At 44.0% G+C, this 25,350-nt stretch overlaps 1 protein-coding gene across 1 annotated transcript in view; it reads right to left on the reverse strand.

Annotated features, from left to right (window-relative positions):
• Positions 1-3,118: 3,118 nt before the first annotated feature.
• Positions 3,119-25,350, reverse strand: part of LDLR (low density lipoprotein receptor) — a 31,133-nt gene continuing 8,901 nt past the window's right edge. Inside the window, exons 2-18 of the mRNA XM_030197014.1 lie at positions 22,459-22,581; positions 21,457-21,579; positions 20,728-21,099; positions 20,479-20,601; positions 17,508-17,630; positions 17,036-17,155; positions 16,792-16,917; positions 9,924-10,095; positions 9,227-9,454; positions 8,975-9,093; positions 8,663-8,802; positions 7,826-7,967; positions 7,505-7,657; positions 7,029-7,262; positions 6,773-6,844; positions 6,483-6,640; positions 3,119-5,832 (exon numbers count right to left, since the gene is read on the reverse strand). Coding sequence (XP_030052874.1) covers positions 5,797-5,832; positions 6,483-6,640; positions 6,773-6,844; positions 7,029-7,262; positions 7,505-7,657; positions 7,826-7,967; positions 8,663-8,802; positions 8,975-9,093; positions 9,227-9,454; positions 9,924-10,095; positions 16,792-16,917; positions 17,036-17,155; positions 17,508-17,630; positions 20,479-20,601; positions 20,728-21,099; positions 21,457-21,579; positions 22,459-22,581 — 2,564 coding nt within the window. The 3' untranslated portion in view covers positions 3,119-5,796. The remainder of the gene's footprint in view (positions 5,833-6,482; positions 6,641-6,772; positions 6,845-7,028; positions 7,263-7,504; positions 7,658-7,825; positions 7,968-8,662; positions 8,803-8,974; positions 9,094-9,226; positions 9,455-9,923; positions 10,096-16,791; positions 16,918-17,035; positions 17,156-17,507; positions 17,631-20,478; positions 20,602-20,727; positions 21,100-21,456; positions 21,580-22,458; positions 22,582-25,350) is intronic.

A 25,350-nucleotide genomic window follows, 5' to 3' on the forward strand; every position in this document is an offset into this window, starting at 1 on the left:
GGGCATAGTAAAACACCTTTTAGCAGTGGTGGAAGTAGAACAAAAATTGTGTGCAAAAGTGCCTCCTGGTGTTTATTGCATTGGCCCCTTAATATGGTACTGCTATTTTCCGGTGGATAAGCAGCAGGATAAGACAGACACGCAAAGGTGACATAATCGTATGACATTGCCAGTTCGGACCTGCTCCCTAGAACTCAAAAAAGTCTGGGAGTCTTTCTGAGCATGTGCCAACATGTAACTAACTAGAGGGTAAACTGCCACTGTAGTCACTTTTTTTTTATCTGCTACAACCTGCCAGATGGATTCTGCTCCTCTCCTACCCTTTCTTCTAAACTATGATGGCAGATGACAAACCGTGGAAGATGACTAAAAGAACGTAAGAATAAGAGGCCCAAGAACTCGTCTCAACGGGCCCAGTTAAACGAGGGCTGGGCCCGTTTGAGCAGGTCACAAGGCGGGCAGAGGAAGCAGGAAGAGTGGGGGGGGGGCAGGAATCAGGTCCACGAGGACACCTCAACGCGAACCCATCGTGTGGTTGGCGAGTTTAAAGTTAGGGGCTGGCAAAAGGGAGAGGCAGGAAGCTGATTGGAAGGAGAGACTGGTGGGGGGCGGAGCAAAGAAGAAAATAAAGCTGGAGGATCGTGACGAGGTCAGGGCGTTCCCTAGATCCTCGGAGGTGTTTACCCACCCGCCCACCCTCGCAAGGGGGAGGTGGGGGGATGGTGTTTTGTTTGTGTATTTCAGGAATAGAAGCTGTCGCAGTGGCAAAAAAAAAAAAGAACACAACAAATCCGAGCTACAGGAGAGAGTGCTCATGGGGGCTGAGCCAAGGCAGAAAAGGCGGGTCAGGGGGCCTGGGCTGCAGGTATGGAGATCCACACGGCATAGGGTTCTTGCTGCTGTGGCGGAGCCTGGAAGCGGAAGTGGCCGTTTTGCTGATATGGCGAACGGCTGAGGGGGGGGGGGGGGGCAGCCACTGCTGATGTATGCCTGGACTCTTGTAGCTCAAGAAAGGGGGGGCCTGTATTGTTCATGTTAATTGAAGTTAAATTGTAATAAAGTAAGCTGCGGTCTATGTTACCCAAAATTGGTTCTCAAGGAGTTATTTGTGAGGGGTTGGGGTAAAGGATAGTTGGGGTCGAACGGGGTCCCGGCTCCAAGGTTTATTACCACACCCTGTCCTACCAAAGTCCATCTAACCCAGTATCCTATTTCCAACAGTGGCCAATCCAAGCGCCAAGCACCTGGCAGAATCCCACAAAGTAGCAAGATTCCATCCTACTTACCCCAAGGGATAAGCAGTGGCTTTCCGTAGGTCTACCTCAATAACAGGTTATGGACTTACCTTCAAGCCTTTTTTAAATACAGCTACATTAACTGCATTTAGTACATTCACTGGCAATGAGTGCCAGAGCTTAATCATGTGATAAGTAAAAAAAAGTATCCTATTTGTTTCAAATGTATTACTAAGTAACTTTATGACATATCACCTACTCTGTACTTTTTGAAAGAGTAGAGTAAACTATTGATTCATGTTCACCTGCTCCATTCAGGATTTTGTAGGTCAGTTGTCTGTTCTTCAAGCTGAAGAGCCCTAACCTCTTAAGCCTTTCCTCATATGGGAGGAGTTCCATTCCCTTAATCATTTTTGTCTCTCTTCTCTGTACTTTTTCTAATTCTGCTATATCTTTTTTGAGATGTGGCAACCAGAATTGCACACAATAATCAAGGCGTGGTTGCACCATGGAGTCATACAGAGGCAATATGAAGCCGGACCAGGAGCAAAGCACTCAGAACCAGCTCAGTTTTCTATTTCCACCTGCTGGTTGATAGACACAACTAACCCACAGGTTCTGAAATAGTGGAAAGCTATGTAAAGGAATGCAACTCGGTCCTTCATTAACCTAGCCAGTATGGTTTCCAGATCCCCAAAGAATATGCGTGAGATAGATTCACATGCAGTGGATGTAGAAAACAAGTTACAGGCCAAAAAACAGCATTAACATCTTTGGTGCATTAAAAATTTATTTTATCTATCACACACAATTAACATAATAAAAACAGTGCAATTTTAGATCGTGTCACTTTAAAGCACGCTCTTTCGCACTCTCACGGTGCAGGAAGAGCTCAGTGGAAGGCAGTTTGAGAGAGCACATAGCTATTATCTGCTATGCTCTCCTAAAGTGGGAGAGATGCTAAACCCCAGCAAAAGCTTGCAAAGAGACAGATTACATGAGTAACAGAGGTAGAATCAATTTTTTTTCTTTTTGAAGTTCAAATTGACACAAACAACAGAAGAAAAATAAACTAATGAGATTTTTGATCAACAGAATAGTTTCCCGACATTAACAAGGCATACAAAAAGACCGCTTAGCACCATTGTATTAGAAAAATAATTTCTTACTGTAAACTTGCAAGAGTCAGCATCATCTCAGGAAGAACCTAAAAGGTGAGATGTGGTCAACTTAAAGACACTGAAGGCTCGTTTCCCCCACTTGTGAGAAAAGGCTTAGCACAACGGGCCTAGTGTGTTTTTTGATATTTAAAATCTCTATACTTTTCAGTAGGCCCTTGTCTTTTGACTAAGAAAATTGAGAGGAAAATCAGCAGAGTAGAGAGCCACTTCTCCTTCGTAACTAACATTTTAGATGATTTGTAAAAGTTTCTAAACAATCCTCAAGTATTCTGCTTGTAGCAAAGAAGACCCAACACTGCCCCTCTCTCCCACCACCCTGCAGCCCTCCATTCCCATCTTAGTCAATTTTACTGTAGTCTCTGAAATGGAAAATGCTGTTAAAAGGCTATGGGGCTAACTAGTTTCTCCTATTTTATACCCATAGAGAGAGAAAAAAAAAACAACCCTCTCTCATACACTAGACCCCCAAAATAAGGGGCAAAGTGGCTTAGTTGTCTCAGAAAAAGCAGGTTTCTGACTGCTCCTGCCCAACCTCTCGATTCTCAGCACATCAGCGAACCCCAAACCTTTAAACTGCAGCTTCACGCTAAGCCTTTCATTCACACTGTACTATTGGTATCAGAGCAAAGCATCTTCTGATATGATTTAAGGCCATTTCAAAAAAGCATCCACCAGTATCTGATTATATTCATTTCTGCACAGTTCTTTTTTTTTCTTTTTTGTCTCATTTGATATGTTTGACTCAAGAAAGTGTCTTGTAAACCTTGTAGATATGAAAACCTGCTATTGCACTGCTAGAAATCATGTTCCTTCATGTAGGAATTCTTTGTGCTTTTGCTCCTAAAGGTCGCAAGCAACGTCAGATGATTTTGGAGACAAAGTATGATTACAGAAGTGATTTCTCTATGGATAGCAGGCGGCCTTCATATGAGCTTGGCTCCTTTCTCTTTTATAGTTCAATCCAAAAAACATGCTGGGGAATTATTGTACACCTGATCTTTGCTTTTATATAATAGCAAAATGATATCAAAACTTTGGTTTTGTGAATGCTTTAGGATGGGTGTTTTCTCAGAATTCCAGTTACGTTTTGAGTTTTGACCACTGTTGCCAAAATCACATAGTTTGAATCCTGATCTCTGTGCATGTACGATAGAGGAGGTCATTAACCTTTTTTTGGTGTGGAGCAGAGTCCCAGCACAGGACAGCCCTGAAGGCTCACAAAGATACAGACACGCACACAGGTTGAAATGTCTCAGTCAGGAAGACTTACTGCTATACTAAAAATTATTCCTTAATCTTCCATGGAGGAGGCAAATTTATGCAAAGTTTGGTTCAGCCCCTGTGAGCAGGCTGAATATTTTTTTGCATTTCCTTAAATTCCCATTATCATCCGTGCAAGCATCCAGCCTCCTGGGTGCAGACTGATAACAGCATAGGCTGCTCTGTTAATGAATAATGTGGGTAATGAAAGAGTAGGGGCTACACTCAGTGCAACATTTATGGTTCCGTGTCATCTGCCTCCTAGACTTCTATTCTGCCTTGCTTCCCCTTGCCGCAAATAAGGAGATGACAAAATGATAAGCACTCACCATAGAGGACATTATCAGTGAGATGAAATGCAGAAAATCAAAAGTTACAAGATGACAGCAAGTTTGCAACATACAGAGAACTGAATTCATCCCAGTAAATTGCAAATACATGATCAAAAGAGCAGAAAGTATATGATAAAGAGTTTGAATAAGACTTGTATGAATATTAGTCTAATGCAATTACAGAAAGATTACATGAGCCATATGCAATGCATGTCAGAGTGCTCAGTGATTACAGCACTGGACACCCACTAGTGCAAATTCTTCCAACTGGGTTCTGAATGAAAATGAGGGAAAAGATAACAAAACTCAACTCTTATGAAATAAATAAATCATATATTATTCTGAACAAAATTTCAAAACAAAATGTACAGACAGAAAAAGAAATAAGGCAAAATGGTGTGCAAAATAAAGAGCTGTACAACACCAGAATGAATGACAATATATTTACACCCTTCAAAAACTGTAAGGAAGAAGTCACAGGCTCTGATAAGGAAACTAGCTGGGCCCTGGGTGTCTTTCGCTACCTATAGTGCTATGGTCTTAGCCTTCTCCTGCTTGTTGCAAGGAAGTAACAATTTGAGGAGCAAAGATGCCAACTAAAAAAAGCTGTAGTAATTTCCTAGAGGTGATTCTGCAGAAGTGTAGATATTTAACTAAAAGAAGTCATTCTTTCCTTACTTATGACCCACCTCCCACCAATATAAACTTGGAAAGGTTGCAATAAGGTTTAACTAGGGGAAAAACAACCCGCAAAGCAGATTTATAAAGGAAAAAAAATATACATATCAAAAGGAGACAGTCTCTCTCCCCAGCCCCTGTCTGTAGACAATTGATAACCTGTACATAAAATATATTCCAGAAAAATCTTTACAAGTGAGATTCCTTCCTCCCACCCCTCCTACTCTTCTACCTAAGTATATTTACAGAAAGTAACCCCCTGCCCAAAACAAAAATTGTGCAAAATTTATCATTTACAAATATACAACCCTGAACAGAATAATGAAAAGTGCATGGGGAGGGAGAAGAAGCTATTCAGACTAAAAAGTCCCACATATGCATGTCTCTGAGTGCACACAAGAGAAACAGTCTGTTCCTCTTTCCGTGATCTGCCATCTCTATTGTTTCCAGGTTTCTTCATGTTATAACTTCTTACGTGCCATCCAGACAAGGCCAACTGGGTGAACACATCTTAGTCCTGAGGATTAATCACTGCCACTAATTAATACATTGCACCAGTTCTCTTCCAGGGACTTTTTCTCTGCTCCCCACCAAGATCAGTCTTGTTCAAGCAGCACCAGGGATACAGATGGCAAAAAGGCCCCTTTTCCCCGAGGTTCTCCAGGATTTCCAGTCTTACATCCAGAGAAGCACATATGCCTTCCGTTCTCCTTCACGTGAAAGGAATTCCCCTTTCCCCAAAGACTGGGGATGAAAATATGGCACCAAGCTTGACAAAATAGTTCATAGAAAAAGAAAAGGATGTCTTCATATTCTTTTAAACAAACTGTCACAATAAATAGAAAGCATACACACACACAAAAATCCTGTTGTCACTTGCATGGCCTGAGATTTCGTCCAACTGAGTATGGCTCATTTTCTTGAAAAATAAAAATTAAAAAAGAGGTGTCTGTCAAGTTCTTCAGAAAAGACAGTGGACTACAGCTTGGATGGTTCTGTTGCACATTTAAGAGAATCAAGAATATAATAAAAAAATGTAGTCTGTGTTTTCTTCTCCCCAGAGTAAGCAGCAACAGTGGTTCAGAGGCACTTCACAGTGGCAGTGGCTGTTCATAGAATGTCATCTTCCAGGCTTATCATCTGTCTCTGTAGAAAGAAGATGCCAAAAAAGGAGAAATTAATTCTTGTTCCAAATTTTTAGCTTTACAGTCAGACAAAAAATTGTGCATGAGCAGCGATTCCTCTAGGTTTCCTAGCAGGACACATGGGGATTTCTCTGTTCTTCTCTATATAAATGATATTGGTATCAGAGAGGGTCCCCTTGAAAGTCAGGACACCAAATAATGGCTACACTGGTTCTTTCCACCTCTCCAGCCGTCCCATCTTTTAAGTAAAACTGACTATTAAACAGACATACTGCCTGCTACGGTTATCCTCAATACTGCACCAAGGTGACAGAAATCTCTGTAGGTTTAGTGGACTCCCTTGAAAAACAAGTGACAAAATTAGCTATTGACCTCTGGGCTGTCAGCATCCTGAAAGGTTCTTGACCTCAATCTACTTTACACCCAAGTAATAATTCAACAGCTGAATGCAACTATAAAAGCAGATTTTGGCCACCTGCTTAGTTTTATTGTAAGTAATCAAATGATCACCAAGCTCCAGAGGTTGCCATTCCATACGGAATAGTCTGACTTCACAAAATCCGTAGCTGGAGGGGCAGAGGAGAACCAGGCAGCTCAGTACATGTAAGAAGGTTTTGGTTTATCTAGCTGTCTCCAGAACAGGCTGCTTACCGATGGGTAAGTGTATCCGTCCTGATTCCTGCAGATGTGGATCTCATCTTCCGTGGTCTTCTGGTACACTGGGTTATCAAAGTTTATGCTGTTGGTGTTCTTCAACCGCCAGTTCCTCCATAGCAAAAATGCACCAAAGGCGATAAAGCAAAGTATAACTGCAAAGGAGCAAAGAAACAGCTCACCTTTAATGCTTTTAGCATTCATATCCCAGGAAAGAAAACAGAGCACATCAAAACAGAAATTGAACTGCATGGCTCTATTTGTTGATTCCTAAATCATCTACATACCTAGTGGTAGAACTATAGACAGGACTGTGTGACCATTTTCCTTCTCGGTCTCTGCGGCAATACCATTCCGAGCTGTTAAAAAAAAACAGAAAACGTTAGTAGGCTTAACCTGACACGTGCAACTTTGTTCTTTTTAACTATGTCTGAGCTGAGATTTCTTATGGAGGAAGTGTAGTCTCTGCCCAGTAAGCTGTAAGCCAAACACTTTCAGAATACCCAAGACTTTCAGAGAGGAAGATGATAATCTTTTGCATACCTTGCTGGGAAAGCGTGATCATGCCCGGTGTGGTGAGCGTCGGGACTCCTTTTGTCTGTTTACTTGGTGCTGTGCTAGTGGTGGAAGGCATGTGCGTGGTCCTCCTTTTGAATGTGATAGAGGTCATGGTTGTTGTAGTAGTGGTCATTCTAACTGTATGCTCCAGTGCTGTAGTCCTAGCTGGTTTGGTCAAAGTCTTAGTGGCCATGGTGGCAGTGCTTTGGGAAGGAGGATCTAGACAGAGGAACCATAAACAATAAATATATTTCCATCTGTGACAGCTTTCTGACATGCCAACCAGTCACAAGAGCAGTTCAAAAATCAAACTGACGCTTTTTCCGACAGTACTATACAAAATAAATCTAGTGATCTTTGAAATTGTATGCACACTTTTAACTATAAAAACTTTCAGATGTGATCGGCAGAACTACAGGTTTGGGGTAATGGAGGTGTTTAGATGGCAGGCAGACTCCTACCTTTGGTACAGTTTCTCATGTCCAGTGCCAGATGCATTCCATCAGGACATGAACAGGTGTATTTTGGAGAGTGAGGGGTGATCTGGGGAGCTGGCAGACAGAGATATTCACAACCACCATTAGGAACGCTGTCCGTATTGCACCAGTTCACACCTACGTAGTCAAGAGAGAAAAACCCCAAATAAAAATTCACCAAGGAAACTGGAAACAGGCTGTGCAAAGTGGAATTAGTAAGGGAAAATAAAGAGAAGGACAATGTATATAGTGCTCCCAAAACTAGCTAGCTGAAGACTAACAGCAGGTAGCACTCCAGATCTTTACCTGTAGGCTGTCTCAGGTTGTGATACAGAACAATGTCCTCAGGAGACATTAAGTCTTCAGCCACCCGAACAACATCATTTCCTGTCAGCCGGTTCACACTGAAAATAGCTTCATTTTCCATATCCGTCCAGAACACCTTGTCCTGTGAAGAAAAGACCAAGTCACCCCATTAGGCTTTAGCCGAGGTTGTACTAGGAAAAAACACTAGCAAACATCTCAAAGAGAAAACGCAAATAGTGAAACAAAGGGAACTGCTGACTTGCGGGTTTTCTTTCCTCTAGTTTGTTGCAAATTTGAATAAAGTACTTTAGGGCACTGTTTACGGCCTGTAATATCATAAGAATTCCAGGGGAACTGTCCAAATAAAGAGCAAATAAATCATTGTCGTACAGGTGGCATCATGTTAAATGACAGAGATGGAATTGGAACTGAACATAGGGATGCTTCAATCTCAGTTCTAGCTTCTAACCATTTGGCGTTTCTGTATGATTGGAAACTGAAATACCAGCAATTTTCTCAAAACCGAAAATTCTGCACCCAGCAAAGGTTTAGTGAGTCAGGAATATCTGGATCACCCCATATAACCCAAACATTTAGGCACGTTTTTAAACAAATGCAAACTTATATCAAGTTTCTGTGAAATGCTTGAGACCAAGAAACAGTGGATTTTTTTTTTTTGGGGGGGGGGGTTAATTGCACAGCTTGACCTAGTTATAAACTTAACTCTTTGTTATTCGTGACTGGATTTGATATCTTGGCGCAGAATTAAGCACTGACTAAGAAAATCAGGAGAGTTCCTATCATTACCAGAAAATAGGCAGAAGCAGCGAGACCCACCTCAAAGACAGTGATGGCAAAGGGATGTGCTAGGTTCTCCTTGTCCGCTATCACCATTCTTCGGTTACCCCCATTTACATCAATGCTGGAAATAGTATGCAACTTGGAGTCCACCCAGTACAGACGCTGGTTGAGGTAGTCTAACAGGGAGAAAGAGAAAATTGCCATGAGATTCAGGGGAAAGAAAGTTGCTAGAATATGGGGTGTATTCCAAGGAGCAATGCAAAAACACAGTGCTGGCTTTCTGTCTACTTCAGTCCAGTCCTGAAGCTCTGCTTGGTGAGCAATACTGTGACATAGGAAGGAACTCACCTAGAGTAATGCCATTGGGCCACTCAATGCCGTCTTTCACCAATGGGTAGCGGTCCACACCATTCAGCCCTCCCTTCTCGATCTTAGGAGGAAGACCCCAGTCAGTCCAGTACATGAAGCTAGCAAGAGGAGGAGGAGAAGAAAATAAGGCTTGTTTTCTGGGGAAGCCTAAAGACTCTTAACCAGCAGAAAGCAGATCTTTAAATCTCTCCCTTGGCTCTTATTCTTACCCACAGCTTTAGAAATACATACCCGTGAGCAGGATCCACCACAATAGCACGTGGCTTTGCCAGGCCCTCCTTAAACAGGGTCTTCCTCTTGGAACCCTTTGTGTTGGCAACCGAAATGGTGCTGAAGACAGAATCGGTCCAGTAGATGTTCCCATGGATCCAGTCCACAGCGATCCCATCAGGAGCCTGGATCTCACTGCCAATCACAGTGGCATGGTGGGAGAAGTTGTCCGCCTTATCCATTAGAGCACTGTGAGGCCCAAGAACAGATCAAAGAGAAGAACATCAAGCTATGGATAGGGCTCCAAAATAACCTTGCTCCCTAAAAGCGCTGGAAATCAGAATCTATTCTAAAGTACTTGAGAGTTTACTCTGTGTGTTCCCTAGAAGTCCTAGTTGGCAAACTTATTTTAGCACTTTGTGCTTCCAATGGTTTCAAACTGAATTAGTTTAGCTAGTTTAGCTACTTTTCAGAAAGTGTGAACAGCCGACAAACAAAGCTGTGTCTACGATGAATCCTGGGAGTCTGCACAGCTATGTGCTCTCAGCCAATAAATAAGAAAGCAAACAGTTCCAGCATCTTAGAACCTAATTAAAGGATCCATGAACACAAGGAATTGGCAACAAAGAACCATCTAGAGTGCTCTTAAAGCCTTCACGGCAAAGCAAAGCTGGCACAAGAGATCCCGGTGCAGTCAGATTAGCAGTGTGTTGTTTACCTGTAGATCTTTTTCTGTGACAGATCGGCCCAATAGATCTTGTTGCTGGCAATTTCCATGTCTAGCGCCACCACTTTTTTCAGGTGTGGAATCAGGCTGGTGTACTCGCTGCGATCCAGAGTCATCTTCCTCACCTCATGCCGGTTGGTGAAAAAAAGGTATGGTATGGTGCCTGAGAGATTTACACAAACAGGCACAGTCACATTGCGGTTCATTCACCCTTTCAGTAAAGTCTTAGCCAGCTAGATTTCATTAGCTTGCTAACTTATGAAGAAATATACTGTCACTTGCTTGAAATACAGGTCAATGGCTCAGGGCTCAGGCTAAGAGCTAGGCCTGTAAGAATCAGAGATCACCTTTGACACAGTTACATTTCACTGTAGCAAGTGCTGAAAAGAAGGTAATTGAGAGCTGACAGAGGGTGGGGGAAATCTACTCTGTAAACAATAAGGAGACTGGCACCTACAAGACATCATGAGCAAGATTGTTATGGTTATGTAGAGATAGTACTGGGTCAGCTGCACCCCGGGTGAGAACATCCAAAGGAGGGGGCTAGGGGAAGGTTTGGGGAACATGTGGAGTCATCTCACAAGATGCGCTCTGAGCATATCTTGTTTATACTTAGAGCTTGATAACATGTGAAGTCAAGCCAAGAACCCTGGTGATAAAGCTAGGGTCCATTGGAACCAATGGAGTCAAAATGGTATATAATGACCAGTCTGAGGGGTATTAAATCAGAAGGAAGGCTACAAGAGAAGGCGGGTGACAGACGTGTCGTGAACTGCTGCTCAACCATATGAATACCTGATTTGCTTGTACTGCTATTGGTGAGATTGTAAGGTGAAATTAGATCTTACCTGCTAATTTTCTTTCCTCTAGACCCTCCAGACCGGTCAAGACGCGTGGGTTATGTCCTCCTACCAGCAGAGGGAGACTGAGAAAACACTAAGCTTTTGAAGCCTGTATATATAACCTGTGCAGAACCTCCACTAGCCAGTATAACCCTGACAAAGCAGAGAAACAAAAAACACTAACAACAACTAGCAACCCTGTATGTGGTCACAGTAAACTGCAAAAACAAGAAACATCTTCCGCTTGCTCTTACGGAAACATGTTCCTTTGCCTTTGATAAAACAGTTGGGCTTCTACAGGTGGACTATCAAAGAAGAGCCCCACCTGTCCCAGACTCCTATCACAAAACAGAAATAAACAGAGTCTGCAATTAGAGAAACAACAATCTACAGCTGCCAAGAATTATCCAACAAACACACCTCCTGGCCTCCAATACAGACAGGGCGGGCTCTTGACCGGTCTGGAGGGTCTAGAGGAAAGAAAATTAGCAGGTAAGATCTAATTTCACCTTCCTCAGCGACCCTCCAGACCGGTCAAGATGCGTGGGACGTACCAGAGCAGTAACTAACTTACGGGAGGGACCTACTAAGGCCAGAGGTCAAAACTGCTGCCCCAAAGCGCACCTCGTCCTTTGCATGCACAGGAATCCTATAATGCCTCACACAGGAATGCAACGAAAACCAAACCGCAGCCCGACAAATATCTAACGGAGAAATCATACTATTCTCCGCCCATGAGGCTGCCATTCCCCTAGTGGAATGAGCAGACCAGCCCCTAGGCACCACAGGACCCTTCAAGTAAGCAGATGCAACCGCCTCCTTCAACCACCGTGCTATGGTCAACTTAGGAGCCGCTGCACCCTTCTTTGGGCCACCATGAAGAACGAACAAACAGTCAGAGGCTCTGAAGTCCTGAGTTCCAGAGAGATAACAACTCAAAACTCTCCTGACATCCAGCTTGGCAATACCACGCTGCTCCAAATCTCCAGCCATATCACCCAACACTGGCAGAGAGATGACCTGATTAACATGGAACTCAGAACCACCTTGGGCAAAAAAGGAAAGCACCGTCCGCAACGAAACCTTTCCCTCAGAAAGGACAAAAATGGTTCCCTACAAGACAAAGCCTGAAGCTCTGAAACCCTCCGTGCTGAAGTAATCGCCACCAACAAGACCGTCTTTAAAGATAAATCCTTACAAGATGCCGATACCAGAGGCCCAAACGGAGGCCTGATCAAAACTAGCTTCAAATCCCACAGAGGCACCATCCGTCACTGAGGCGGACGCAGCAACTTAACACCCTTCAAAAAACGCACTACCTCAGGCACAGAAGTGAAGGACTTTCACTGAAGCTTCCCACGAAAACATGACAAAGCTGCCACCTGAACCTTCAGTGTAGACAAGGCCAGACCCCTATCAACACCATCATGCAAAAATTCCAAAACTTCCGCCACCGAAGAGCGAAACGGCCGAACTCGATGGTCTTCACACCAGTGCTTAAAGATTCTCCAAACCCGGACATACGCCAAGGAAGTGGATCGTCTACGGGAACTCAACATCGTAGCAAAGCCACTGGACGAAAGCCCCTTCTTCAACTTGTGCCGCTCAAGAGCCAAGCCGTAAGCGAAAACCGAGCTGGATCCGGCATGATTATCGGGCCTTGACACAGAACTGATCCCAACGAAGGCAGGGCTGCCGCCCCTGCCAACCGCACCAGGTCTCTGTACCATAGTCGACGCTGCCAATCCGGAGCCACCAGGATCACCCGACCGGACTGATGTTCAATGCGCTATATTACTCGACCGACTAACAGCCACGGAGGAAACACATACAGCCACTCCCGAGGCCAAGGCAACAGAAGAGCGTTGATTCCCTCCGCTCGAGGGTCTCTTCAGCGACTGAAAAAATCTCTGAACTTGCGCATAGCGAGCCGTTGCCCTAAGATCTATCACCGAAAGTCCCCAGACCGACACAACTCGCTGGAAGACTGACTGAAGAAAAGATCACTCTCTGGGATCTAGAGTGTGCCTGCTGCGATAATCTGCATCTATGTGACCTACCCCGGCCACATGCGCTGCCAAGAGAGCCTGAAGATGAGTTCAACTGCGCCGCCAAGGCTCTTTGTCCCCCCTTGACGGTTGACATACGCTACTGCCATGGCGTTGTCGCAGAGCACTCGGACTGCCTTGTGGCGAACTACCAACGGCAAGGCCTGGAGCGCCACCCAAATGGCCCGAGTTTCCAGCCAGTTGATGGACCACTCTGCTTCTGCCTGAGACCACCAGCCTTGAGCTACCTGACCGAGACAATGTGCCCCCCAACCTTGCAGACTGGCATCCGTGACCATTACCAGCCCCTGTGGGGACTCCAACGGCATTCCTTTTCCCAAATTGCGCGGGTTGAGCCACCAGTGCGGAAAACACATCTCCAAGTCCTGCGACAGAGGGGACCAACGACTGAGCAGAGCTGACTGTACCTGACGCATGTGCGCCCTGGCCCACGACTACCTCTATGGTCGCCGCCATCAGGCCCAGGACCTGACGATAAGTACGGGCCGTCGGCGCCTTCTCTGCAAGGAACCGACGAATTGGACCCTGCAACTTGGAACCAAAAGGCCGCACGAAGGAAAGTGAAGATAAGCTTCCGTCAAATCCAGGGAAGTGAAAAACTCTCCTTTCCGGACCGCACCAGTGACCGACTGCAACGTCTCCATCCGGAAAGAGGGCACCTTGAGTGCCGCATTAACCCTTTTGAGATCTAAAATGGGATGAAAAGTGTCCTCTTTCTTGTGGACCACAAAATAGATCAAATAGCACCCCGAGCGTTGCTGATCTGAAGGAACAGGAACCACAGCTCCCAACGCGAGCAGCCACCGCAGAGTGTCCCTCACTGCTGCCCTCTTGCTCCAAGACCGACAGAGGGATTCCAGAAACACTGCGGGAGAACAGCTTTCGAATTCCAGCTCATATCCGCCTCGAAACACCTCAAGAACCCACTGATCTGACCTGATTTGGGCCCAGCTCTGGTAAACAGACTCAGCCGAGCCCCAACATGCACCAGAGCCTGAGCCCGCACACCTTCATTGGGAATTGCGGCCTGAATACTAACCTCCCGCGGAAAAGCCACGCCCTCCGCGACGACTCTCACGAAAGAACTGTGTGCGCTGGAAAAACCGACCCCTAGAGGTCCTACTACTACTACTACTACTATTAAACATTTCTATAGCGCTACTAGACTTACGCAGCGCTGTACAAATTAACATGAAAAGACAGTCCCTGCTCAACAGAGCTTACAATCTAAATTGGACAGACGAACAGACAGCTAGGGGTAGGTCCCACTCGATCTGCCCGGCCTATACCGCTGAGCCTCCCTAAACCGTCCCCGAGAGGAACTAGTTCTGGCCCCTGCCTTGAACCGAAAATCTGGAGCCATAGAACCTTGGTATCACTAAGACCTCACACTAACTTGTCCAAATCTTCTCCAAAGAGCATAGCTCCCTTAAGTGGCAGAGAACACAACTTAGCCTTAGAAGCTGCATCCGCGACCCAACCTTGTAAACCGAGGGCCCTACGCACTCCCACAACCATAGCCATATTTTTGTCTGAAGTAACAAATCATAAAATGCCTCAGACAAAAAGGATGAACCCATGTCCAAGTTGGCTAACTCCTGACCCCCAGAAGAACCAACATCTACCGAATCATCCAGGAGCTTCTCGGCCCAACGAAAACATACCCGAGCTACCAGACCCCCACAAACCGAGGCCTGCAGGGCTAGAGCCGACAAAACAAAACTACGCTTGAGAAAAGATCCCAACCTCCTATCCTGAGGATCACGGAGGGCCGTTCCTCCATCAACCGGGATAGCCGTAGCTATAATTACTGCCGTCACTACTGCATCTATCGTGGGAGCCTTAAAGGAATCCCTATCTTCGTGAGGGAGGGGATAAAGCCTCGCCATTGCCTTTGCCACCTTACACGGCAAATCCCATTCCTGACAAATCATCTCCCGGAGATCCTTGTTCATAGGGAAGGATCACGCCTGACGCTGAATGCCCTTCACCAATGGATCTGGCCAGTTTCCCCCAAAGCCACCTCAGGACCAAACTGAAGGGTGGACGACACCCGATCTATGAGTTCTGACAGCTCATCTCTATGGAAAATCCGCACTACTGAAGGATCCTCTCCAGGAATCCAACAATCCTGCTCCTGAGAGCCGTCAATTCCATCTGACTCCCCCAGATCACTAAGCGCAGCTTCTGCAGCTACAGGAGAAAAACAATGCCTGTCCTCTGACCACTCTAACCGCGGTCTCTCAGCCAAGACGGAAACAGCCCTCTCTTCCAATTGGGGGGGGGGGGGTCCCGATCTCCAGGCCTGATACCGCGTCCAGACAAAATCTGGAGGAAAGCCCACCATTCCTGGACCGTCATTAGGCCCTTTTGTGCCAAAAACAGAGGCCGCAGGCCCAAGAACAGCTGGCTCCATGGGTCGCGTCGGACTCAAGATGGCGGCCATTCCTGCAGAAACTGTTCCCGCTGACAGCGGCCCTGCCTACGCTCCCGCTGACCCGGAGACTCCCAACACCATCGATCCCTCCGAGGTCAAGTCGGGGGGAGCCGCAGCCACCTTTATAGGCGCACCGCAAAGCTTACACTAAGCGCCCGGCGCCTCTACCCCTCGCCACGAGCACGCGCGACATCGGAGGAGCTGGGCCGCCATAAACCACGAGGGAAGGGAAAAGCTGTTCCACAAACGCGCCAAACCAAAAACTCACTCACACTGCAAAAGCACTGAAGAAAGCGCTGCTGCCTCATTCCAGCAAGGAATCGAAACCCCCGTTCGGTCCGCTGAAAATAAAGAAATAAATGCCCTTAAAGGCACAGTACTCCAACTCTGGCAGCTGGAAATTGTAAGGCACTCAAGGCTACAATACTGAGAAAGCAGCCGAGGCACAAAGTTGCCAAGCAAACAGAAATAGAGAGCAGCACAGGGGGAGGGACCCAAACATAGGTGTAACACCTCAGGGGGAAAAAACTGGGCCCCACCGGACCCAGGGCCCCAAAGCACTTTTTTTTTTTTTTTTTTTTTTTTTACACACACGTACAGGGTACTGCAACAGAATAAAGTTTGGAAGGAAAAAATCCTACGACCCAATGACTCACTACCTCACCAGACTCTTGGAGACTGCACAGGCTGTCAACTGCTACCTCTGCTGAGACTGAGAAAATACTGGCTAGTGGAGGTTCTGCACAGGTTATATATACAGGCTTCAAAAGCTTAGTGTTTTCTCAGTCTCCCTCTGCTGGTAGGAGGACATAACCCACGCGTCTTGACCGGTCTGGAGGGTCGCTGAGGAGTAAACTATCTTCTTATATCCCAGCAAGTCCTTCTGATTATGGAGTTTGTTAATTCCTAGACTGTGTAAAGAGCAGTCTGGGGAGGATGAGGTCAGAGTAATTGGTGGGAACACGCAAATTATAAACAGGCCTAAGTCTAGTGGTCCACAGAGCTTGGTGGGAGAACAGAGAAGGTGGTGGCATCAGAGTTTTAGGGAATGAGGAAGCGATGTATGTTTGGTTTGAGGGGTTTTAGTTGGCTAAATCTTCAGCAAGCAGATCAGTAACTATTATACAATCATTTAAAGGATAACTTTAGAAAAACTTTCAGTCAGAAGCTAGCTGGCTGGATTCTGATTGAAAATTCATCTAAATTTGTGTGGCTCCTCGTCTTCCCCCCACCCTCTCTTTCGCAGACTGCAAGTGTTTTTTCAGCAGGTGCTACAAGCCTTTGTAATGTTGGCAGTGTAACATTATATCAACTTTGAGATGTACATTTGGCATGCTATATTAAATTAAAATAAATAAACAAGTGACAATTATGATCCACACCTGGTATTCCCAGTTGCCAGAAGCCTCAGGGCTTGGCACTCATCTCATGTTACTTGGTGTGAGAAACACAAACACAGGACCCCTGTGCTTGGATCTTGTTCTGAGACCCAATTACTGGCTCCAACTCACCAATCGCTTTGCAGGTTCTAGTCATAGGATCAATCTGGTATCCATCATTGCATTCGCATTTATAGCTTCCTTCCAAGTTCACACAGATCTGGCTACAGGTATCGGAGTTCTCACATTCATCAATGTCTATCATACAGAAAGACAACAATGTCAAGAGTCAGCAGGAAAAACAGTAAAACTGATGCACCCTTATTGGTGTTTAAGGTTTTAAACATCTGAAAAAGAAAATCCTTCCAAGATTTACCTTCACATCTTTTCTGGTTTACCAGTCGGAAGCCCTCGGGGCAGAGACACTGAAAACCAATCTTTAGGTCATTGCAAATGTGAGAGCAGTCCCCATTGTTCTTCAGACACTCATTTTCACCTAGTAAAGGGAGAAATGTGGATGAACAAAGAGTTAGCGGACCACCCTGCCAGTGACCAGCAGCTCAACCTTGGTGCCCCTCTGTACTTTAGTCAAAATGTGGTGAGGCATGTCAAAGCAAAAACATAAAAGCCCCTTTGTGGTATGTTTGAACATTTACTGAGCTCATCTAGGAAGCTGAAGGAGGAAAAATGTTCAAGTAGATTTCCTACAGCTGGAGGATAGCAGTAAACCAAATCCGAGCACCAAGTGTGGTGGCAGGAGCATTTTCTCACTGGCACAGAGTTTCAGAGTGAACCCCAGCCACCTGGGAAGACATGAACGTAACAATACATTCAGAAAGTTCACTTACGACATTCTTTGAGGGGCTCGTCGGACCAGTCATTGCAATCTTTCTTCTCATCACACACTTGGTCGTAAGAGATGCATTCCCCACTGCGGCACTTGAACTTAGTAGGCCCCTCACATTTGGTCACTGGTACAAAAAACAGAGTTATAAGTTACTCTTATTTTCTCTTCCTTTCTCCCCACCTGAAATATTTTCATTCTCATGTCTCATCCCAACACAAAGCCAACAATAAGTTTCCTGTTCCCCTTCTCCCCTTCAGGGCCTGAACTATTTTAAACTCTGCAACAGCCTCTTGAGGCAAACACTTCCAATACAATTCTCTGCTGACCACTACCTGGCCCTGGAAAATGAGTGCTAATCTTCAAAGGGGCTACTTCACCCCCAGTACCTGTCACTTGAAAACTACGCAGTGCTAACCAGTAGACCTGATGTAAATCGTCTTATGAACACTTTTGACAGAGTTTATGTTCAGCTGTGGTTCCCAATAAAGCAGCAACACTAAGCATATAAAATTCAGCTCAGAGGATTACAAGAAGCAAAGCAGCGTTAGAGTGGCAACTGCTAAAATCAAATCCTTATGTGACCCAGACAACAGAAACATATTTTTCCGCCATGTTGCCACTTGTTATCACTCCTCTGTGCTGGCAGTGTTGAATGACTGTGGTTGGGTTTCTCCTGAGGAGGCTGATTCTGAGCGGAAGCTTCCCTGGAAAATCCGCAGGAATAAGAAATGACTAAAGTTAACTAGTAGTGGAAGGGAATGTCTCAGGTGTCAATCAACAAGTGCAGTGAAGAAAAGCCATCCATTTTGTATTTGAGCTAGACTAAGGCACTTTACTGGAAAAAAGAAGCAGTAGAAACCTGAAGTCAGGCCAAACTTCCATTACTGACATTACTAACAGAAGGAAGGGCTCTTAAGTCTCAACTGTGTGATATGTGAGGCTTGATCACACCAGGATTTGTAGTCGGAAAAAGAGCTGACATAGCAAATAGTGCAGGGAGAGGAGGAAGTAAGAAGAAAATGAATGAAAATGACTGTAAATAGTAAATGAAACATTGAACACTGATTCCTGGAAGGAATGTGATTTATTTACTTATTGATTAAAATGTATTAACTGCCCTTTTAAAGAGATTCACCCAAGGTGATCTGCAACAGGTGCAGCATGACATAGGCAGCTTATATTATAGTAACAGTATGACTATAGTGATGTCACCAAATGCCAGTGTAAAAGACAGTTAAAACAGTGGGATAAGCTTTGAAACGGGAAAATGTAAATTATAGTAATAGTAATAATAAGATACATGTGTTATTATAACAGCACAGTAGAACATTCAGATAACAGACATGATCTAGACTGAGCATTCATAGGTACATGATACAGCAAGATAGTCCCTGATGCCGTGTGAGTGACTTGGCTGAATTAATTGTGGCATTTCTAATAGGCAAGGATTAGGGAACCCTGATGAAGGAAAGAGTATGAAACACTGCAACTGGACTGCAAGAAAGAAAGAAAGAAAGAAAGAAAGAAAGAAAGAATTTGAGCTGTGAGTGATCTGCTCCTTTCTCCCTCCATGTAATAAGTCTCACTCTCCTTCATAAGCACATCTGTCGTTACCATTCTATGGAGAGAAAACTGCAAGGCTATGAAAACAAGACAATTTTAAAGCTATGCTGTCAACCAGCTATGAGCTAAAAGAAATCAAGGTTTCTCACTAAAAAGGCAGACTTCTATTGCAGGTCAGGAAGAATACAGATCAGATTTTGAATGTGTAGTGGCTGTAGTCCAGTGCCCTTTTCAATATAGCAGTTCCCTTCTTAAATTTCCAAGCGATTGCAATCTAGCACAGAAACCTTATGTACGAAGAGAACAGAAACCTGTACTTTGCAAGCAATAACCCAAAGAAGGGTAAAGAATGGTAACTACTCAGACATTTTAGTAAAATTTGCCCTAGGAGTTGAATGGGACACTTTACAGAGGAAAAAAGGCTCTAGAGATAAATATGAAACAAGTGTTGCCACAAAGGTTGAAGTGTGAGAAACGCTGAGCGTTACACAGTAACATAGTAAATGATGACAGATAAAGACCTGTATGGTCCATCCAGTCTGCCCCACAAAGCAGCCAGAGTGGTACCTGCTGCTCTGTGTCTTGTTTAAAGTGTGCAGGTCATTTAAGTTTTGCTTTGCTTTCATCCTCTTTCTATTTGGGGATCCTCTGTATTTATCCCACATGTTTCTGAATTCCGTCACTGATTTGTCACCACCACTGGCACTTGGAGTTGAAGTTTACCAGAGAGGCCTTGGCGGCAGCATATTGCCTTGCTTTCCAGCTTAGGGGTACAGAGGAAGGACGTAAACTACGGATGAGACCAGATTAGAGAAGAATTTTAAAGAGAAAGAAGTTGGGTGAGTTTGACTATCCAGGAATAAGACTAAGGCTCAAACACTCAATAGTTCAACAGATGCCAAAGATGTGAGTTGATCTTTCTGAATTCAATTTCTACTTTAATCTAGATTTTCCAGCTGTATTCTCAGAAAAACAAAAAATTTGTATTGGTCTGAATCAGAAGCAGAACTGACTCGGGGAACATTTCTTAGTACAGAAAACTAAAGTTTGGTACAATTTCCTCACCGATCAATTATATTAAGCTTAAAGAATTTTATGAAGAGGACAAGCGTTGGCTCCAAAGGATCATTCAAATTGATAAAACAAACCGGAGATAAAAAGAAGTGTAACTACGTGAAAGCATGGGGAAAATACTGGAAAACTATTGTCTCCTAGAGCGAGGGAAGCAAAAGGATCTTTAGATATGCTATGGTACTGGAGCTTGTATCTGAATCCTAACAGACTTTAAAAAATGAAAGGATAAGATAGGTATTGGAATTGCGCAAAAGATTATGAGATAAGATGGAGCTTTGGCTAGTTGTGCAATAAAAGCATGGGACATGTTTTGTTAGATAAAAAGTGCTGCTCACCATTGACACAGCCCATCTCGTCACTGGAATCCTTGCAGTTATATTCATCATTACACTGAAGGCTGCCATGAATGCAGGTGCCATCATTGCACTGAAACATATCTGGGCGACAAGTCACCTTCACTACAACAGAAGAGAAAGAGAAATGCATTTCAGGTTTTTACAGTTTCTCAATGGCTTTTTGTGCTGGTTAATAATTACAGCGCCTGAAGGTGCTCTGTGAAGTGAAAGTAGTTTGATAACACATACCACAATCTTCCTCATCCGATTTGTCCTTGCAGTCAGAGCTCCCATCACAGCGCCACTTAATGTGGATACATTCGCCGCTGTGGCACTGGAACTCCTGCGGAGAGCAGAGGTTGACAGGCTTTCTGGTGCCACAATGTTGAGGCCATTCATCCTCCCCATTGTCACAGTCAGGGTCCCCGTCGCACGCCCACAAGCGGGGAATGCAGATACCAGTGCTGCTGCATTGGAAAAAATTAAGATTGCAGGTGGAGGCAGGACAGGACTCTTCATCACTCCCATCTTCACAGTCATGGTCTTCATCACACACAAAATCCAAAGAGACGCATTTCCCATTCTGGCACTGGAACATGTCATCTGCACAGATCTTGGGAGCTGCACAAGCAAGGACAGAAAAGGAAATTGTTGAGAGCGGGATGGGGAGCTGTAAACAGAGGCTATGTAGGTGTTGCAAAGTGAACACAGAGTGCCAACATGCTGGTCCCTGCTGTTAGCTTTTCCCATTTTACTCCATGCAATCTGGTTCTCATCAGGAAGTTGCTATACATAGCCTCAAGTATTTTCCATAGTCCCAAATATAAGTCATATGCTGAAGCTCAGCAAAAAGGTAGCTACTTCCAGTACAACTCCGGTTGGCCACTTGGCTGTTTGCACAATGGTGGCACTTATCTGACTTATGTCATCCCCAATCTGGCATCTCCCAAAATGAGACAGCAGGCATGCGCTACTTACGACAGTCCTTCTCATCCAGGCCATTTTCACAGTCTGTCTGGGCATCACACTTCCAAGACAATGGAATGCAGCGATTGATACGGCCTCCACAGCTGAACTCTTCTGCCTTGCATGTCACGGATTCTGGACCAAATAGCAACACATAATTCCTATTTAACCATTAGGCCAACTGAACAAAGGTTTTATTACAAACACATACTATAGTCTAAAACTGGTGTGATTCTCTAAACAAAAATAAAAAGCACAACTGCTACTACACAAAACAATTTGTGAAGTTCCAAACAGCAGAATAACTGGTGCATGGACCTTCTATCAAGTAGACAATATTAAATCTGTTATACATGGTGGTGTAACGTGCTTGCATGGTTCTTCCCATTTGAGAGTCTGTCCAAGTTGAGCCTGTAAGTGCCAGATCACACCATTGACATCACCCAGATCTTAAATGTTGCCCTTCTGGGTACACCCCAGAAGTATCTTCATATCTCTGCCAGAAGGGCAACATTTAACATGTGGGCGATGGGTGCCATCTTTTTCCTGGCTCCTTTTACCTGGAACACCACCCCTCCCTTTCCATTTGTAGCGAGCTACCTTGCCCAAATTCAAAACGCTTACAAAAACATGGCTTTTCTCCCAGTGCGATGTGGTTTCAGCTTGGTCTCTCTGTCTCTATCTAATTGCATGTTGCTCTTGTGAAAAATGTTTCTTCTCCACTGTATCTGCTGTTCTTTTTCTCCTGGACTATATGATTTTTTTTCTTTCTGTCCTATCAATTGACTTATAGTTCATTTTCTTTTTCAAAACTTTTTTTGTATTTTTTAAATTGTACACCGCCTTTTCCCACTTGCCGGTATTGAGTGGTATAGCAAATAAATAAACCATAAACCATAACATCATACTTATTGGTTTCCAGTCAGTGCAAGGTCTTAGAGCACTTTGTCAATACCTCCTCCAAGAGATTGCCCAACAGACAGTTATGTTCTTAGATCTGAATTTAAAACTTACGGCAGGTCTCAAGGGATTCATCGGACCCATCTTTGCATTCAGCTGTACCGTCACAAATCCATTTCCGCGCAATGCATTTTCCATCTCCACACTGGAACTCATTCCTGCTGCAGCGCTCAACCCCTGCAGCGACAAAGCAAAGAGGAAAGATATCAGACCAATCTGCAGTCTGCCCAGACAAAATCACAAAACAGAACTAAAAAGAGCAGAGGAAAACCAAACAAAAAATTTGACCAACTGAACAGAAATGCCTTCCTTATACATAGTAACGTTGAGGCATTTTACTAAAGCTTAGCGTGGGCTAAATGCTAAGAAGCCCGTTTTATACCTATGGGCTTCTTAGCATTGCTAAGCTTTAGTACCAGGGCCCATAATTAATGACAGCACATAAAGCCCCACATGGTCCATCCATCATTGAAAAAGATGAGCTATAGCCTGCTTCTTATGATTCAGAGCAGGAAACGGTGAAAATATATGTAAATATACCTAAAGGGTTATATTTTCACTAGGGCTCCTAATTGAAAACCTGTATGCATACCTTTAAGCTTGTACAGAACAAGACAATTTTCAAATACAAGGTACCCACCTAAATCAGATTTAAATATGGCACAGTTGTTTGGCAAAATACACTAGTGAACATTTAAGCACTGCAAAATGGAGTTGTAAGGTTAGGTGCATTTCCAGCAGGATGTTTGTAGGCCAAACCTATGAAAACATGGGGTGTGTTCTCATTCTAATACATAAACACAAAATATGGTGACTGTGTCCAAAGTAAATTCAGTTAAATATAATGAATTATAAACAACATCAAAATGCCCTCTGTGGAACGTGTTCTCTATGTGGCCAAGTCTGAGTGCATTATGAAATTATATACACACTCACTAACATATGGCTGTGAAGCTATGAAGCGTCTGTTTACGCTTTCCAAAAATACTAGGACTAGGGGGCATGCGATGAAGCTACAATGTAGTAAATTTAAAATTAATCGGAGAAAATTTTTCTTTACTCAACATGTAATTAAACTCTGGAATTCGTTGCCAGAGAATGTGGTAAAGGTGGAGTTAAAAAAAAAGGTTTGTAACAAATAAATAAAATAAATAAATAAGCATTTTGTAATATGTCTGATGAAAATACTGTTCAATGTCTGACTATAGAGTCAGCTTTTAGGCTCTCGGCTTCTTGTTTCTCCACAGCAATTTTTTAAAATTTTTGTTTTATAAAATCACATTTGCATTTATTTCTGCATGCTTGGTGTGGACTATACTACGGTATATAGTTTAATTATATCAAAAGAACCGCTTATGTGTCTTACATATATTTTTGAATACCTGTGCTGCAGGTTAGTGTCTGAAACAGCAATTTTTGGATTATTGTTTTATAAAATTATACTTGCCTCTGTGATTGCTCCAGAGAGGTGTACAGACAGATAAAAGAGGAGAGATACCGAGAAGCTACAGAATGAGAAGTTTGAACTGTATGCGGAAACGGATAGTGAGCCAATAAAGTGACTGGAGAAGAGGGGTTATATTAGGATAGTAATATTGGCAGAAGACAAGTAAATCATGCAGCAAAAATTAAACAGATGGAAGGGGAGAAAGATGGTTCAGTGGAAAACCTGTGAGGAGCAGGTTATAGTAGTCTGAGTGGGAGGTGATGAGACTATAAATAAGGATTTTGGTAGAGCACTGGTCTTGACATCTAGAGGTGGCCGTTTCAAATCCCACTGCTGCTCCCTGTGATCTTGGGCAAGTCACTTAACCCTCCATTGCCTCGGGTACAAACTTAGATTGTGAGCTCTCCTGGGACAGAGAAATATCCAGTGTACCTGAATGTAACTCACCTTGAGCTACTACTGAAAAGGTGTGAGCAAAATCCAAATAAATAAATTGTGGAACTCCTGAAAACCAGGCTGGGTTATGGCCCTTGAGGACTGCATTTTAGGATCCTTGCCTTACTGAATAGTGCTTAGGTGTTTACTGCCACTTATGTAAGTGTATACTTCCCTGTGAAAGTGCTGATAAAGATAAGGCAGAATTGCATAACAAATATTTCTGTTGCGTGTGTTCACTGCTGAAGGGCTGGGAGCAGGACTGCAGAAGACAAACACAAATAGGAATGGAGGGGTAGTAGTCCCTGTACTGAACAATATTCAGAGGATTGTGTTCATGAGGAGCTGGCTAAAGATAGACAAAGCAATGGGGCCAGATGGCATACATCTGAGGGTACTGGAGGAACTTATGGAAGTTCTGGCGACTCCACTGGCTGACATTTTCAATGTTTTGAGTTGGGAATGGTCTCAGAGGACTGGAGAAGAGCAGATGTGGTCCCTCTCCACAAAAGCAGAAGTAAGAAAGAGGATGGGAACTACAGGCTGATAAGTCCAACTTCTGTGGTAAGTAAATTAATAGAAACGCTTTAAAAAAAAACAGAATAATAACATTTTTTGAATCATTTTCAGGACCCGGGGAAATACAGTTTCACTAGAGGCAGGTCTTGTCAAACAAATCTGATTAAGTTCTTTGACTGGGTGACCAGAGAGTTGGATTGAGGGAGAGCAATAGATGTGCTGTATTTAGATTTTAGCAAAGCCTTTGACACGGTTCTGCATAGACGATTAATAAATAAACTGAATGCCTTCGGTATGGGTCCTAAAGTGACTAACTGGGTTAGAGACTGGTTGAGTGGAAGGCAACAGAGGGTAGTGGTAAATGGAGCTCATTCTCAGGAAAAGGATGGTACCGCATGGTTTGGTTCTTTTTAACATTTTTGTAAGCGATATTGCTGAAGGGCTGTCTGGTAAGGTTTGCCTCTTTGCAGATAATACCAAAGTTTGCAATAGGGTAGACATCCGTGATGGTGTGGATAACATGAGGAAGGACTTAGCAAAGCTAG

The sequence above is a fragment of the Microcaecilia unicolor genome, chromosome 3 (genome assembly GCF_901765095.1).
Source record: "Microcaecilia unicolor chromosome 3, aMicUni1.1, whole genome shotgun sequence".
NCBI lineage: Eukaryota > Metazoa > Chordata > Amphibia > Gymnophiona > Siphonopidae > Microcaecilia > Microcaecilia unicolor.